General features: G+C 41.4%; 1 protein-coding gene across 1 annotated transcript; it reads left to right on the top strand.

Annotated features, from left to right (window-relative positions):
- The first annotated feature begins 1,479 nt into the window (after positions 1-1,479).
- tent4a (terminal nucleotidyltransferase 4A) lies at positions 1,480-16,174 on the top strand. The gene is made up of 13 exons (XM_008331233.3): positions 1,480-2,641; positions 6,249-6,372; positions 7,101-7,147; positions 7,237-7,357; positions 8,119-8,226; positions 9,937-10,065; positions 10,214-10,427; positions 10,918-11,044; positions 11,126-11,229; positions 11,464-11,657; positions 11,766-11,924; positions 12,512-12,685; positions 13,103-16,174. The coding sequence occupies exons 1-13, from the start codon at positions 1,806-1,808 to the stop codon at positions 13,259-13,261; spliced, it is 2,496 nt and encodes an 831-aa protein (XP_008329455.1). The 5' UTR covers positions 1,480-1,805; the 3' UTR covers positions 13,262-16,174.
- The last annotated feature ends 208 nt before the right edge of the window (positions 16,175-16,382 follow it).

Genomic DNA, 16,382 nt, shown 5'->3' with positions numbered 1-16,382 from the left:
TGAATCCACAGGATGCCATCCCCGGACCCTGCTCACGAGTTGCAATTTCCTGTGTACAGATGTGTGCTGTGATAATAACAAGTAGTTCATTTTTACTCTCACTTTCACTTTCACCAGAGGTACCTCCAACTAGTTTCCATCCTGACTTTCTTAATACATTTATGGGTGATGGTAACGTAACCTAAACATCTGTCCCATAGCGTAGTGGTAAGCACGCCTACCCTCAGAAGCATCGAGCAAAGGGTCCGGTGTTCGATTCCCAGATGAGCCACATGCTTGATTGTTAACCCTCCTCTTTGTAAGTTGCTTTGGATAAAAGCGTCTGCTAAATGCGTAAACATAATGTAATCGCAAAGTGCTGTAGGTTGAGGATGTTGTAAACTGTGGATCAATCACACCTTGTCCCTTTATTGAGGGTCACCACAGTGGTTGTTGTGGAGTAATTCACTTGTGTGACCCGTTTACTGGCATCCTGCCAGAGCAAAAAAAAAAAGAATTTATTCTGTTTGGCCCGCAACTTGACCGTTTACTGGCATCCTGCCAGAGCAAAGAAAAAAAAAATTCAGTTTGGCCCGCAACCTGGACTGTGTTTTAAATTTCGGTCCCCTGTGTGATTGAGTTCGACACCACTGCTCTATACAGTAATTTTATGATAAAAATAAAAGGTTTTCTCTCTTTCGCAGCCACAGTGAATTCTGTAATAGTAGAAATGAATTAAAAAAAAAGAAGAAAAAAAAGAGCAAGGTACACCAATGGCAAGTCAATAGTATATATATAAAATGCTACATACACATTCAGCAATGCTTTTTTTTATTAGCTATATGTTATATATGTTATACCTAAGCTGTGGTGGCTTGGTGTTTAAGGAAGCGGCCTGGGTTCCACATTCAGCAATGCTTTTTTTTATTAGATGTGTTATACCTGGGCTGTGGTGGCTCGGAGGTTAAGGAAGCGGCCTGGGTTTGGAAGGGTCCAGGTTTGAATCTCAAGGTGCCAGGTTACCACTGAGGTGCAAAATTAACTGTAAATTATTTTTCTTTCAGAATAATTTCACATACATTTTTCTTCTGGGCTCTATAACAAATGCTCCTTAATACATTTGCAAATGCACGCACATCCATAATAATCAGTTTTCCAGCTCTTTAATCTCAGGCTATGACTGAGTCTGACTGACTGCTAAACGGCTGCGTTATGTAAATGTAATATACACCACTCCCATGATCTTCCTGTGCTGCTTTTGACGTTTACCTGTCAGTGCTGCAGAACTCAGCTCCCTATTGATGGGGAAACCCTGTGAACCGTCCCACTCGATCCCCACCTAGCGGTGATAATAGTGAGGTGCAGAAGCAAAAACAGGACTTATTGATCTCTGCTTCTTGAACTTCATACGACATTATTGGGTTTTCATTGTATACCCCATGAGTATTTCGATTAAAAATAATTTATTAGATGAAAATATCACATTCATTTCTGTGTTATGCATGTTAAGGGCTGGAGCTATGAAGGAGTGGGCGGATGGGGGGCGCAGTCATCTTCAAGAAATCCCTCGTAGGGCGCATGCGCGTAGATTTGAAGAGAACTCGCCATATTGAATTCTCGTAGGAAACCAGCTAGTAGTTTTCCCCCAGCTAGCGGTGCAAAGGGCCACTTTATCAATGGTCCTTAATTTGGTTTAGGATTTAAATACTTCTTATTTCATAACGCTTTTGGTTACATTTAAAGGTTGCGGGAAGCGGAGCAGACTCACGACGGCCTCGTTAGCTTAATATATACGAATAGTGCAGGGTACCAGAGGGAGAAGTTGAATGGATCCGAGGGTAGCTTGGATTCAGCCCGAGCAGAAAGGACCTGCGAACGCCTTGTGGATGCACGTCTGGGAGACCTCTCAGGGAGTACGGACGCTCGCCCAGCAGCAGCAGCTCCACAATCAAAACCACAACCAGTGTGTCAACTACGCTGCGTTGGATGTTTTAAAAAATGTGGCGACCGCGGTGGCTTCGGGCAAGAGCAATTGCAGCAGCAACGGTAACGTTACGGGCAGCGGCGGCAGCAGCAGCCATCGCGGTGTAATAAACGGCACTAGTACTATTAACGGCACTACGGCTTCAATGCTCGGGGTAGCACTGTCTAACGGAAACGCGCGTAGTAACTCGTATACCGCGTCAAACGCCGTACAACCAGGTGAGGGCAAAATTCTGCCCCAGAAGACGGGATTTATCTCCACTTCGTCCTCTTCGCAGGAATCCGGAACGGACAGTCCCCCTTCTGACTGCTCACTTGAAAGGACTATGGTGGGAAATGTAACGAGCAACGCAAATAAAAACGTCGGCGTTCCCAACCTGCTCTTCAGCTTGAACGACAGCACAGACAGTAATGTCAACCTTTACAACCATCACCTTCATCACCGTCATCTACAGGAGCATCCGGCTTTTACTCTACAGCAGATGTGCGCGAAGCGTCACCATGTTCACCCCTCTGTACCGATAAACCACGCTCACACTCACCACCCGGGTCGGCGGAAAAGTGACAACAAGGCGAGCACTTACGGGATGAATTACTTGCTCTCAAACTGCACAAACGGCAACTATGCGAGCACTTGGACGCCGTGGAAGACGAGGACGTACAATGTCGGAGTCCACGGGTGAGTGGCACAGTAACGCTGTTTTAAAACGCAAAGATAAATCGACTGCAAACTTCAGCAGCAGGTGGTTTAAATGGCGACACAAGTCACATATACACGACTCGACCTGTGTACTGTTGAACATAAGACACTATATTATGAATATTACGGCTTTACTACAATGTAGCGTCGAACGGGAATTTTGGCAGTGACGTAACAAGAGGTGCGTTAACCCTTGGAGTTTTAAAGACCATAAAGACTAAAAAGTTGTCTTTACAATTAGAGAAGTCGCAAGAACAAATAACAGTACACTTTGAGGCATGTCCATTATGTCAACTTTTATTTTATTTATTTTTTATATGTAAGCGTTAAGTTTCAGGTTCGTTTATTGTGTATTAAGGAGGGGCTTACAGCTAACCGATATCCATGAACAGTAATGAACAGTAAAATCAAAGAAGCAGCACCATAATAATAATAATAATGCTATTTATAAGAGATAAAAAGCCCAACTTGTAATGTTATTGTCATTATTTACTTTTATTGTTATGACTATATGTGGAAGAAAGGAAGACGTGATTGTTTTTCAAAATAAAATACCAAGGTAAATAAAAAAAATTATATTTTCATTAGATTTACATAATATATATATTTACATTATTGAATTATATATACTGCACTTTATTTTATTTACTTTTTGTGCACTGGACCTCCTCTTGCGCACACGACTGGAAAAATGCTCTCACATAAAACCAGTCTGTGGTTCAAAAAAAGTTGAGGACCAGTGCCTTAAAGGTCACAGAAAGTATTTGCTGATTCTTTGAAACCCCAACAGAGCACTGCGAGCACGTCGTCAAGACCAGAGGTACGCAACAACTTGGTCACAGACCGTACAATAAATAACTTTAATGTCATTATATCAATTAATAGTGTGAAATGTTTGTTTTTTTAAATGACTACCAAAATAAAATCACAGAATAAACTGAACAAAAAGAACACGATAGTATTGCTCATTGTTAATTAGTATTATTACTTTGATAATTACTTTGAATGGATGCTTAAAATGTCAAAATATCATTTAACCATTTAAATAATTTTGCCAGGACATTTTTTTTAGCTTTTATAGCACCACTCGCAGGACATTAAGTGTAGTTACATGATCTTAGGAATAACAAAATAAATTAGTAGAGACTACTGACACTTTTATAATTTAGTTTATAATCATATAATTAAAATTTATAGTGTATAATTATGTAATTTATTTATGTTTATGTTATAATCATTCAATATAACATTTTGACGTAATGACTAACAGACAGGAGTTCATCGTGATGTCATTTTCCACAGACAAGTGTGACAACAGTAGGAGAGAGTGCAAGTTGTCAGTGAGTCTTAAGTTTGGCTATTTAAAAAAAAGTTATTATATATAATTTTACAGTCAGTGTGTTCCAAACGTGTTAATAATAATACTGCTAAGTGCATGTAAAATCTTTTGCATTTATTTCGAGTTTTGCATTTATTTCGAGTTTGCATTTATTTCTATCAAGATTGAGCGCCCATTATATTGCTATGAGGCACGGGAACCAGTACTTGTACTTATGTATTGCACCTCAACCTTTGATGTGTATTTTTTTATGTCAATGCTTACTGTAAACTGATAGAAGCGTTGCAGAAAGCTGAGTTATTCGTCATGGCCGTTGCACCCATCGGGGAATTTTCTTGCAACATTCAAAGGGTTTGTCAGCATGCCTGACACTTTATGATTTCCTGTTTGTCTAAAATTAACACTAAACACTGATGTTTTGTTTGGTAGATAAAAAATAAATTACGGAAATGATTATCTAGGCGTCCCTTAGGGATGCCCTTTTGAAGGCCCGTTTTTAAAATCATTCGCGATGTTTTGCAGTTTGAACGCGTTGTTTACTCAATTAGATATACGGCTGTCAAGGTTGCGTGCACTGGTGAATATCATCGATTTCTTCAACACCAACAGTGGAGTTGTTGAAGTGAGACAACTCTAAACTAGGGATGACTGCAGTAGAGGTTGTTAATTTGAGAACGGGGTGGGGGCTCCTGTCAGTGGTGGTATTGGCAGGGATACGCCCCGTTCTGACTGGCTTACTTCACCAAGGCCTGTGTATACGAGCCGCATGCGTTTTCTCCTGGGCTCTGGTAATTGATTGTGACAGTTTTCCTGTTCTGTATTTCACACTGACATCATGGCATGCATTCCTCGGATGTGAATGGCCATAGGGTTGGACAGAGTTTTACTGTTTAGGCATTCGACTTGTCAGGAATCTCAACATTGTGTTGCTCTCCCTGGTGGTCCAACAGAACTCTAACAGGGGAAACAGTCAAGGCAAGGTTTTACACAACCAAACCCTATGATTTAAAATTAATTTCTGGTTTTTAATTTTTTTTCTCAGAAGATTAGTATTAGTTTGGTTGTTTTAAATTGTATTTAATTTTTTTTAAATTGTTTTAAATTTTATTTAATTTTTTTTTTCATCACAGTTTCATCTGTTTCATCTGTTTCATCACAGCAGATACAATTATCTGAAGGGGCCAGAGTCTGTGTTTCTAGTCTAGTTTGTAATATCTCTATTATTAATGTTTAGTTACCTTGGATTGTTTATCAGTAATTACCAAAATTAGCTATAGAGACCATGAACATATCACACTTTAATTAACATCTTAAGAGTGTATTTAACCTAACTCAACTCTGCATGGTTTAATACATGTATTTACATGTAATTTAGAGTTTTTTTAATTACATTATTATCATGGTTAGTTGAAATGACACTATACATTTTACTTATCTGATAGTAAAAAAAATAAAGTACTGTCAAGTGTTCTGGATGTTTATTAATTTTCATGTCAAGTGCGAATTTCTCCTACACATTTGTGCCAAACAAATGTAATTACTAATTCAGAGAAAGAGAGAGAAAAGAGTTTTTTTTCCCCCATGTTGTGATAAAACATTTATTTCTGGCTCATTCCTAAGATTGGGGTTACACTAAGGACTCAGGTTACAGTGTGGAGTACGACTCAGTCTGGTTTTTAAGGTTACTTAAGGTAATGTTTTGACACAGTTGGCATGTTGTATGTGTACAAAGGATTTCAAACAGGATTTTTAGATCGCTCCTATTTCACGACGTTGGTCTCAAACATAAGAATTTGTTTGGTTTTTTTTGGACGGAATTAAAGTTCCCCAGAAGAATCTTTTTTATTAAAAATTACAATGCAATATTGTAATTGCAATTTTTTTTATGTGCATATCTCATTGGTCACACATATCAAAACAAAACAGAACAGAACCGAACATAAACATACTGATAAGAATGTAAAAGAAACTAATTAAATGAAGTTACAGAGAACTCCTAGAGTACATATTACTGGTTAATTATGTTGCCATAAATAAGGGTTGCCATTCGTGGAAAGTTTTGACTATAAATCCTCTCAACAATTTAAAGAAAAAAAAAATCTTCCAATATTCAAATGCATATGCAGACGTTTATATTTGTCTCGGGTGTTGATTTTTGTGAGGATATTCTTATAAAATGGTATCTTGCGCAAGTCAGGATTTTACACTGACTTAAATATAACATTCATTTGTATTCCTTCCCTTTAGGCTCCACGAGGAGGTGATGGACTTCTACAACTTCATGTCTCCTCGGCCAGAAGAAGCAGCGATGAGGAAGGAAGTGGTGAACAGGATAGAGATGATCATAAAGGAGCTGTGGCCTAAAGCAGACGTAAGATCAACTGTTTATCCGGGACCGTTTTCTTACGATCTTTAACAGCAGCTCTGACTCGTTGGCCAAACGGGATTAGCATATTTTGATGCTTGAAAATTGATCTACCAGTAATGTCTCTGTGTTTAACTGGGTAAAAGCAACCGGTCGCTACATTTAACAAACAAACATCTGTGTACACAAAGAGTTTCGAGTTGCCTCCTGGGACTGGTTGACTAGCGCTCGGAGGCAGCCTACTGTATCCCATTACTAAATCATGTAAAACACGTACAACAATGATTTGCTGGCCTACCCTCTTCCACTCCGAGCCGGTGTCAGGTAAATGGATCAGACCTGTGATTTGTGTCATCCCTCCCTTTTCATTTCCACCTATTAATCCTGGCCTGCCTTTGTGCATTTGGTTTTATTGTGTTGGCCAGATAAAAAAAAAAAGGGGAGATATCTCTATTGGGTTTCCGTTTGAGGGGCCTTTCCTTTTCCCGACCATTGTATACTTCATTTGGCAGAGCACCGAGCTTGGCTTCGTCTCCAGTCTCCGTAGTGGAACCTGGAAATGCCTTTTTTTCCCGAGTAGTTTGCAAACATTCACATCATCGCCGCAAATGAGCTGTTGCGCCTCACTAGCCGCGAGCTGTACGACGTAAAATAGCTTAAATAGCCTTGCTTTATCTGTGATTTCATTATATTCATGCATGTTGATCATTATTTTTGTTTTGTTTTTTTTTCAGGTCCAAATATTTGGCAGCTTTAGCACAGGACTCTACCTTCCAACGAGGTACAGATAAGATTTGAAATAATAGAAGAATGTGTTTAAGGTGTGGATAATAACTAAGACTAAAAATCCATTTCGCTTCTTTGCTTCAGCGACATTGACCTTGTGGTGTTTGGGAAGTGGGAGCGTCCCCCGCTGCAGGAGCTAGAACAGGCTCTACGCAAACACAATGTGGCAGAGCCGTGCTCCATCAAAGTGCTGGACAAAGCTACAGTGAGTAAAGGAGACACACAGATTTTTTTTTTTTTTTCTCTTTTGTCTGGATGTAAATGAACGCGCATTAAAAAGCTAGTTTTCTGTACTGTTTAAAATTGATGTTCCATTATTCCGACGTTTTGCACAGGAAGTAGTTGGAAGTAGTCTGAATGTGCAGTAGCTGGTGACTGTCCTGTCTTCTTAGAGGACATCGGGGGCTTTAGGACACAATTGTGACGTGTGTTGATAGGTGTCAAACTCGAGGCCCGCGGGCCAAATGTGGCCCGCCAACCGCGAGAGCTTCAAAAACATTTAGTAAAGTTCATGCAGCAGAGTTTCTCAACCTAAGAAATTAATTATGTACCAGAGGTCCCTGACCTTTTTTGTTCCAAGGTCAGCCAGTACCCCCCGTTACTACAGATCGGTAGGAAGGGTGCTGAGCATTGAAAGTTCATTACATTTTCAAGATAAAACTTCTCTCAGACTCTATTCTGGTTGTATCAGTCTGAATGACCTATTCTTTTAAAATACTGCTAGAATATCTTTGAATAAAGAAAGTAAATGGATATGACTGGATTTTCTTTGGATGAAGAAAATTAGTAAAAATGAAGTACATTTTTTCACTCGGTCCCACTGCGGATGACCTATGGACTGGTACTGGTCTGCGGACCAGGGGTTGGGCACCCAACCGGCCCTTCTAGCGGAACTGTATTCCTGATGTGGCCCCCGGTGAGAATGAGTCCGACACCCCTGATCCATGTTATGCTTTCTGCTCCCAGGTGCCAATCATCAAGCTGACAGACCAGGAAACCGAGGTGAAGGTGGACATCAGCTTCAACGTCGAGACTGGAGTCAAGGCAGCGAGTTTTATTAAAGACTACGTAAAGGTGAGGGGAAAAAAAAGAATGAAGCCAAAGCCAAAAAAAACGGGGGGGAAAAAACGCAACAAATCACACAGAACAGCAGCCTTTCATTATAGATTTGATGAATAAACCGCTGTGGACATTCTTTCCGCACTCTTTCAGGTAGTACGCATATTTACGCGTAGCGTACACAGATGAAGGCGGCCGGCAGGAAAATGTCATGTAGACATTTTCAAATTGCGAAGCGAACCACAAGAGAAGTCGCATAATTACCGTTTTCTAAATACAGCAGTAAAGAAAAATCCCTCTATGAATCAGAGCTGCCAGTATTTTACGGCATCCCTACTTTACTTGAGTCCAGTCGCTGCTCCTCTCTAAAATAAACTTGAAACAGAAGCCAGTGTCCAGTCTTAGTATATTCTGTTTGACTTTGTCTGCTCTCTGGGGAGAGAGAGAAGAGAATACCTACTAGAGGTGAGTCTCTGCTCCATTTAGTCACGCCAGTTAGCGGTAATTGCTAATGCAAGAGTGGAAATTCCAGCTACTAATATTGTTTCTGTGTGTTAGGGCCAAGGTCTCGCCTTTTGTTGCTTTTTCATAGTTATGTAGTGGCTTCCCTGGACTGCAAGTCCCGGCTTGAAGGGCTGCAACTGTGCAACAACAAAATCAGATCTGGTATTAGATGATGAAGATAGAAAGGAAACAAGATGCAGGATGAAGAGAGAAAAAAAAATATATATATTTACGGGATTATTTATTTATTTTTTCGAAGTGTGTCAAGGGGAACTGCGGTAAGCACCGATCCCAGCGGCGAGCCTAACGCGTAAAACTAGGAACTACAAACAAAACCTGTGACAGAGCGGGCTGTTGCCTCTGTGTATTTTTCTTTCTCCCTAATGTTTTACAAATGTTACCGTTTGTCCTTTCGCACCTCTGCCGGGAAGCTGCAGTTGGATGTGTTTCACATCTGTGTTTATCTGTGACTCATCCAAATGACGGAGTTATTAAAACACACGCCCAAGTATAACTTTAAATTCAGGATATTATATAATATTGAGAGTATTAGTATTCAGTCCCTCACAACACATCTGACATTTGAGTCAGTCATCCTGTCGGCCGTAGACCTATTTGCTATTTAAGTTAAATACATTGTGCGTCATTTTGCGCATTTTAAATGTGTCAGAAAAAATTGCTAATCTCCCTAATTTGAAAAATAAACAGTGTAATTTTTGACAGCCTAAATGTTTAAATTTTATTATTTACTGTATTTAATGTCGAATATTCTTCAGTGCAGATTGCAGAGGAGAATAAGTCACAACAGTCAGTTAGAGTGCCCTCTAGTGGCTGTCAGTGTGAAAGTAACGAACATGTCTATTTTCAGCTGTACAGGAGTAGCAGATACTGGTACATAAGCCTAGAGTGCCCTCTAGTGTGAAAATAACAAACACGCAAAATTATATATTTTAATATATCACACCTGAATGTATGTCGCAAACCCAGCCAAAGGATGAAAAAAAAGTGCAACTTATAGTCCGGCAAAATACGGTACTCTTTTAATGTTGTATTAGCTAAATTTTGAACTTGTGTTTTGCTAGCTGTAATTCACATTTCCTACCTGATTTCCTTTTGCTCGTAATTTACAGACTTCTTCTTTATGTGATGCAAATTGTGTTTTTTTTTTTTTTTGTCTGATTTCCTAACGAGCCCTTTCTATATGTCCTCTCCATGATGTAGAAGTATCCCATGCTGCCTTATCTGATATTCGTCCTGAAGCAGTTTCTGCTGCAGAGAGATCTAAATGAAGTCTTCACCGGGGGCATCAGCTCTTACAGCCTCATTCTCATGGTCATCAGCTTCCTGCAGGTACCGACTTTGCGCAGCCTTTCCTCAATAAAAACCCGAGAAAAGAGCGAGTGTTAACGCTCGCTGTTGTTTACAGACAGAAATTAAAATAGCGGGCTAATGTTTACGATACACACGCTCACAAAATCTGCCTGTGTTTTCTTCACAGCTCCATCCTCGCATCGATGCCAGGAATCCTACTGAGAACTTGGGCGTGCTGCTGATCGAGTTCTTTGAGTTGTACGGCCGCCATTTTAACTACTTGAAAACAGGCATTCGCATTAAAAATGGAGGCGCATACATTCCTAAGGAAGAGATCATGAAGTCCATGACAAATGGATACAGACCATCCATGCTCTGCATAGAAGACCCTCTTCTCCCAGGTGTGTTTTACCACTTGTTGGACGAAGAACTGCTCATATGTGATGGGGAAAGAGGATTTAAAGCAACGTTTTAACTTTTTTTTTTTTGTTAGATTTAAATTAAAAATGAGAAAAGCAACTTAGTATTTTTGTTTTGGCGCCATCCAGTGGTGACGGCAACAATAACAGGTAAAACGTTTGAGTGTGGAATCAGGAAAATAATAAAATTAGATGGTTCGATTTTCTATCACAGGGGTCACCTACTTTATTTGATGGAGTGCCAGAATTTTTCTGAACACTTTTGGGGCCGGATACTCAAATAAGATGAAATAAAAATTGAATTATTGTCTAGCTTTATTTTTTGGCATTTATTTTGAAATCCAATTATGGGTTTGTTCGGTGAGCCAGTTTTGGTCCGCAGGCCGCCAGTTGATTCTATGAAAACGACAAACTTTCAGAATTGAGAATATTCCAGAAAAGTGAATTTTAGATTTTTTTTTTTCTTTTCCAGGAAACGACGTTGGCAGAGGCTCATACGGCGCCATGCACGTCAAGCAGGTGTTCGACTACGCCTACATCGTCCTGAGTCACGCGGTCTCGCCGCTCGCTCGCTCGTATCCCAACAAAGACTGTGAAAGGTGAGATTCCAATCCGACGCGGAGAAGCAGCGCCGACTCCGGTTTACCTTCATTGACCCATTTCCTCGCTTATTCCCACAGCACCTTGGGCAGAATTATCAGGTTAACCCAGGAGGTGATCGACTACAGAGAATGGATCATTAAGAAGTGGGGCTGCAGGGACCTGGCACGAACAGACAACACGGGTACCATTTTTCATTCTTGAAAAGAACTAGGATAACATCTCGAAGCTCAAGGCTGCTAACACTTTTTTGTTCACCGGAAGAGAAAGTCAAATAAGGATATAAACAGTGGGCTTTGATCCCTAACTCTTTTTGACGAGAGACAACCTTTGTGCTCAACGTTTTTTGTTCTATGTACCCACATGATCTATATCTATTTCTAAAACTTTTTTTTGTTTTTTTTTGTTGTGTGTGTAGCGTCACCGCCAAAGGGGCCAGTGTCAGAGCAGGAGACCAACTGCGTGCTGGGCAGCAGCAGCAGCAGCATCGGGTCAGAGGAGCAGCACAGGGACTCCATATCGCCTCACAGTGCCGATTCTCCCATGTCCATCTCCAGTCCGCAGCAGCACTCGTCAGCCTCCTCGGTGTCTTCCCTTTCTGGATCAGACAATGTACGAAAATTAGCTGATTGTGTTTTTTGTTTTTTTTTCTGACAAGAAACACAACATTTGAACAAACACCTTGCTCATCCTTCTTTTCTCTTTATTGTGACCTGCCAGGACTCTGATTCAGCGTTACCGTGTCACGTTCCTCCGCCCGCCCTGCCACCGTACCCCTCTTTTCCACCGCTGGGCCTAACTCTGCCACCGGGCCTCAACATGGGCACCTGTAAACCTGGCTTGACGGGACATCATCTGCTCATGCCTCCGGGCACACAGGTGAGAGCGCAGCCGCAACAGCTGGGCTAGTACATGACAAAGATCCTTTAGACGAAGGTAGAAAACAACCGGTGAGAAATTAAATTGGTCTTATGTGCAATAATGTATATAAGGCTTTAAGCAACAATTTGGAGAGATTTGGTTCTGTCATTTTAATCAGCAACCAATGCTAGGTAGGTTGTTTTGCACTGTGCTAGCATACAGCAACTCTTAGCTAGTGCTAACGTTTTGAAGACAAGTCCGACCAATACTGAATATATATATATATACATATATAGAGATCTGTGAATATATATATTTATGTGCTTATATATGTATATGTATTTATATATGTATTTATATATGTGTATATATGTATGTGTATATATATATGTATGTATATGTATATAAATACATATAAATGTTCAAGTAGATTCAAATTTACTTAAGGTGAATTTTCCATAGATTTGCACACATGTAGTTTTATAAATCACTTTATATTCACCACCACTATGAACTCATATCCATAAACAAGGCCCTAGGACAGTGAAGGTCGATGTTGTTTTTCTAATGTTTGTGAATCTTTTCTCTCTTTTTCCCTCCTTCAGGCTTGTGTCTCACTACCCTGTGGTCTTGCCATGCACTCTATACCTGGCAGACAGGTGTGTATAGACACCAGGCCCCCCACCTTCTTCCACATGCCCCCCACAGCTCATGCTCATGCCCCTGTCCCCTCCAGCCCCCAGCCTCTGCCCAGCCCCTACTCCAGCCACACACACAAGGTAGGCGCAGGAACTCGCACGGCAACACTCAAATGCACCGTCAAGGCAGACCTGTCTACACACAGACACACTCACTCATTTTCCATCCCATGTTTCTGTCTTCATTTTGTTGATGATTTGTATGATTTCCTTGTCACATGATCACTTACCTTTTTCCCCCCTGAAAAAAAATCATAAAATCGGCCATCTTGGAAACCTACTGGATCCATGAAAAAAGTTAATGTTGTTTAATGACCAATCATGAACATGGTTATAAGTCAGTAGAGCTAAATGTTTTTTTCCATATCTGTCATTGTGAAAATTTGATTAAAATTGCACAGCCCTCATATCTTTTAGTGGGAACACAACTTTTAAGTTTTTTTTCTCTCTCTCTCTCTCTCTCTGTGTCTCTCTCTGTCTCTTCTCCCCCAACTTCAGAATGCAACCAAGTTCAATGTGAAGGGCTTCCACAACCCACCACCAGTCAGCAACCCTGTTCTGGCGAACCGTGGACACAATCACATGCACACGCAGTACCACCGGAACACGTGGAGACGCAGGAAGAGGGACAGCTTACCTGTTAGTCTCAGCAGATAAAAACCACTTCAGTCTGGGTTACGTCCCCGCCTCCCTGCCTCCTTCTCTCCCTCCCTCCCTCCTCTGTAGCTGTCAACCCTGGTCCCTCATTGGTCCTGACCGTGGGACGGACAGAGAACCAGAGACCAGCAAGTCTGTCCAAGGGCGGCTGCCGCCACAATATGGAACTCCAGCCCTCAGCGGTGCATCCTCCTCTTCCTTCAGCTACTTTTTCATTTCTGCATGACCCTTTGTTCACAAACGTCTCGGTTCAGTACTTTTGTACTTCCAGTATTTCTTTTCTTTTTTTTTTTTTTTTTTTCAGTATTCTGATATTACTCTCTTCGCTCTTTCGTTTTGGACTTGGTGGTTACCTCATTGCCAACTCCACGTAAACGTTACCTTGACCCCTTACAGCCAAGCTGCCTGAGGTTCAGTGTTACATTTTTTTTTTTTAACGGTTTATACACTTAGGAACAAACATTGTGTTTTTTTTTGTTGTTTTTTTTTTTGTGTGTGCAATAACGGTATTTTTGGGGATGGGTGGGCGGGCGAGGGTGGGGGACTAAAACAAATGCTTATTTAATTTTTTATGGTGTGTGTGTGTGTGTGCGTGAGACTGTGGTAATGCGCGTGCGACCGTGTAATTTTTTATACTGTTATTTTATTTTTGTAGAGTTTTAAAAAATGTTTTGTTTACAAAACTTTGGCCAGGCAGCCTCTCCGGTGTGAGCGTCCGTGTTTGCGTGTGTGTTTATGTTCTTTCTGAAGAGAACTATAAACGGCGCGGCGAGCTTCTACCTTCGACGCTCCCGCCAGTTTTCCTCAGTAAAAAAAAAAAAGGACGAGGTTAACTCTTTGGTCCCTCCGTGGGGAGCGTGAAGGTAGGAAGTTTCCCTCCATCGTGATCGATAGTGGAGGACGTTTGTCTCGGTGTTAGGACATTATCAGCTCCACACGTACGGTCTGCGCGTCTCTGGGGAGCCGCGTTTTATGTACGTGCGTCCGGGTAGGCTAACGGTGGCCTTTTTGTTTTGTGTTTTTTATTATTGTCTCCGTTGGAGGTCATTTCAAAGGAAAACATTTTGAAGAAAAATAAAGTTAAAAAAAAAAAAAAAAAAATTCTATACCTTATGTTGATATGTAGAGAGGGGCTGCGGCTAATGAAGCATCAGCCTGTCTGACTCCAGTTTCGATCGAAACTAAGGAAAAAGAGGGGAAACGCAACGGGTTCCGGGGTCAGACGACTCCGACTCGAAGACTGATCAGGGTCGACTGTCGCCCAAAGGTGTCAATCAGTGAAGATCGACAGCACGCTGCTTAGCAATATGGTTTCTCCTTGTGTTGGACTTAAAAAAAAAAAAAAGGAGGAGGGAGGGAGAGGAAAAGTGGTGTCTTCCTGACCTCAGTTGAATGGGCAGTGGTGGCTTAGTGGTTGAGGAAGCGGACTTGGGTCCGGAAGGGGTTCGAGTCCAACAGCTGCCAAGTTACCACTGAGGTGCTCTGAGCATGTCACCGTCACCCTCACACTGCTTCCTGGGCAGCTGAAAGCTGCCCCACTGTTCACTATGGTGATGGGTTAAAAACAGAGGTCACATATCGTTGTCTGCAGTGGTTTGTTCACCTTCCTTTTCCTTCCTTCCTTTAAATGGGGGAAAAAAAAAAAAGTTCAATTCCATTCAGGAATCTTGTGTATTTTTGATTGCCAGGTACCTCCGCGAAATAGTTTGCAATGCCTTTCTTTGTGTTTACATGGAAGCGTGTGTGTGCGTGTGTACGTTGTATTCCGTGAGCACACCTCGTCACACACGCGCGCGCACGCACACACGGACGGAGCTGTCAGAAGGCCGTGACTCGCCTAGAACACTACACATGCCGGTGTCGTTACTATGCAAGTGAATTACTCTAATTATCGTGTCAAGCCCTCCCGTCTTTGGGGTTATTTTCGGAATCAAACGCACTTGTCCTCGGCGTTGTCGCTGACTCTCGAACCCCCACTCGTTTAAAAAAAAAAATGAAAAAAAAAAAAAAACACAGCCCCATATCAGACAACTCCTTGTATTTGAAAGATGTGTTGAAAAAAATTTTTTTTTTTTTTTTTTAACATTTGTCTCAAATGTAAGAAACGGCTCCGTCGATGTTGACGGACGGGTCGGCCTCAGTGTAACAGTGTGACGTAGTGATCCGTATGTAGGAGCGTTTGAAAAACGAATGACACCACTGGGGTTTTTCCAGGTGGACAAATGGGTTATGGGGGAGAGCGACTTGCCCTCCACAGGCGTGATTCAGACGGGACCAAAAGTGTCCAGGAGCAATTCTTTGTTCTTTTTTTTTAAATTCCAGACTCTGTTCAATAACGCTACATCCTGTTTATCTTCCTTCCTTCCTTCCGTTTTTTTTTTTTTTTGCTACGGCAACTCTGATCCATCGAACAAAAACCTCACCAGGCGGTAGTTGAGTGTCATATGATCAGACACTAGTTTGGACCAGTGACTTAAAAGACGCGAGCGGAAATGAAAGGATCGCCACCTCTGACTAGGGAGAAGTTTCACCCTAATTTTTAAATACATCCCCCTAAAAAAAAAAAAAAGAGAGAGATCATGGACAGACTTCCATAAAAGACCAGTCCAGTAATGCAATCATACTCTTGTCTTCCCTAGATGTTTTACGTCCAATTGATTATTGACGTCTATGTGGTAGCATTTCAAGTGCTTATCTCTATTTTTAAGCTAATATAGTTAGTAGGCTGGATGATGCGGCCCAAACTTTTTTAACCAGTGTGTAATCCCTCTGCATTTTAAAGATGAGAACCAGCATTTATGAGAAGCTGATGATAGCATTGGTGACGGGACTGTTCTTGGGTTAGAGTTGCCTGGAGTTTCATAGCAAGAGACATGCAGTATCTTTTAAAAAAAAAAAAATCCAAAAAAAAAAATCTGAGTGCATCTCAGTGGTCCATCGTGGCCCTCCGTCTTCTCTTTACCAGATCGGTGTCAAAGAGAGGCCCGCGATCCGGTCCACTGCGATCTTCACTTACACATATACACATAGTGCAATGTAGAGTCACCCATTGCAATAAATAAGGGATTTTAAACTGGCGGCTGCTGTTAAGAGCAAAGTGGCGGCCCCTCTTTGTCCTGGC

The sequence above is a fragment of the Cynoglossus semilaevis genome, chromosome 18 (assembly GCF_000523025.1).
Source record: "Cynoglossus semilaevis isolate Cse_v1.0 chromosome 18, Cse_v1.0, whole genome shotgun sequence".
Classification (NCBI taxonomy): Eukaryota; Metazoa; Chordata; class Actinopteri; order Pleuronectiformes; family Cynoglossidae; genus Cynoglossus; species Cynoglossus semilaevis.
Note: the sequence above shows the minus strand (reverse complement) of the source record. Positions and strands in the feature narration are given on the sequence as shown.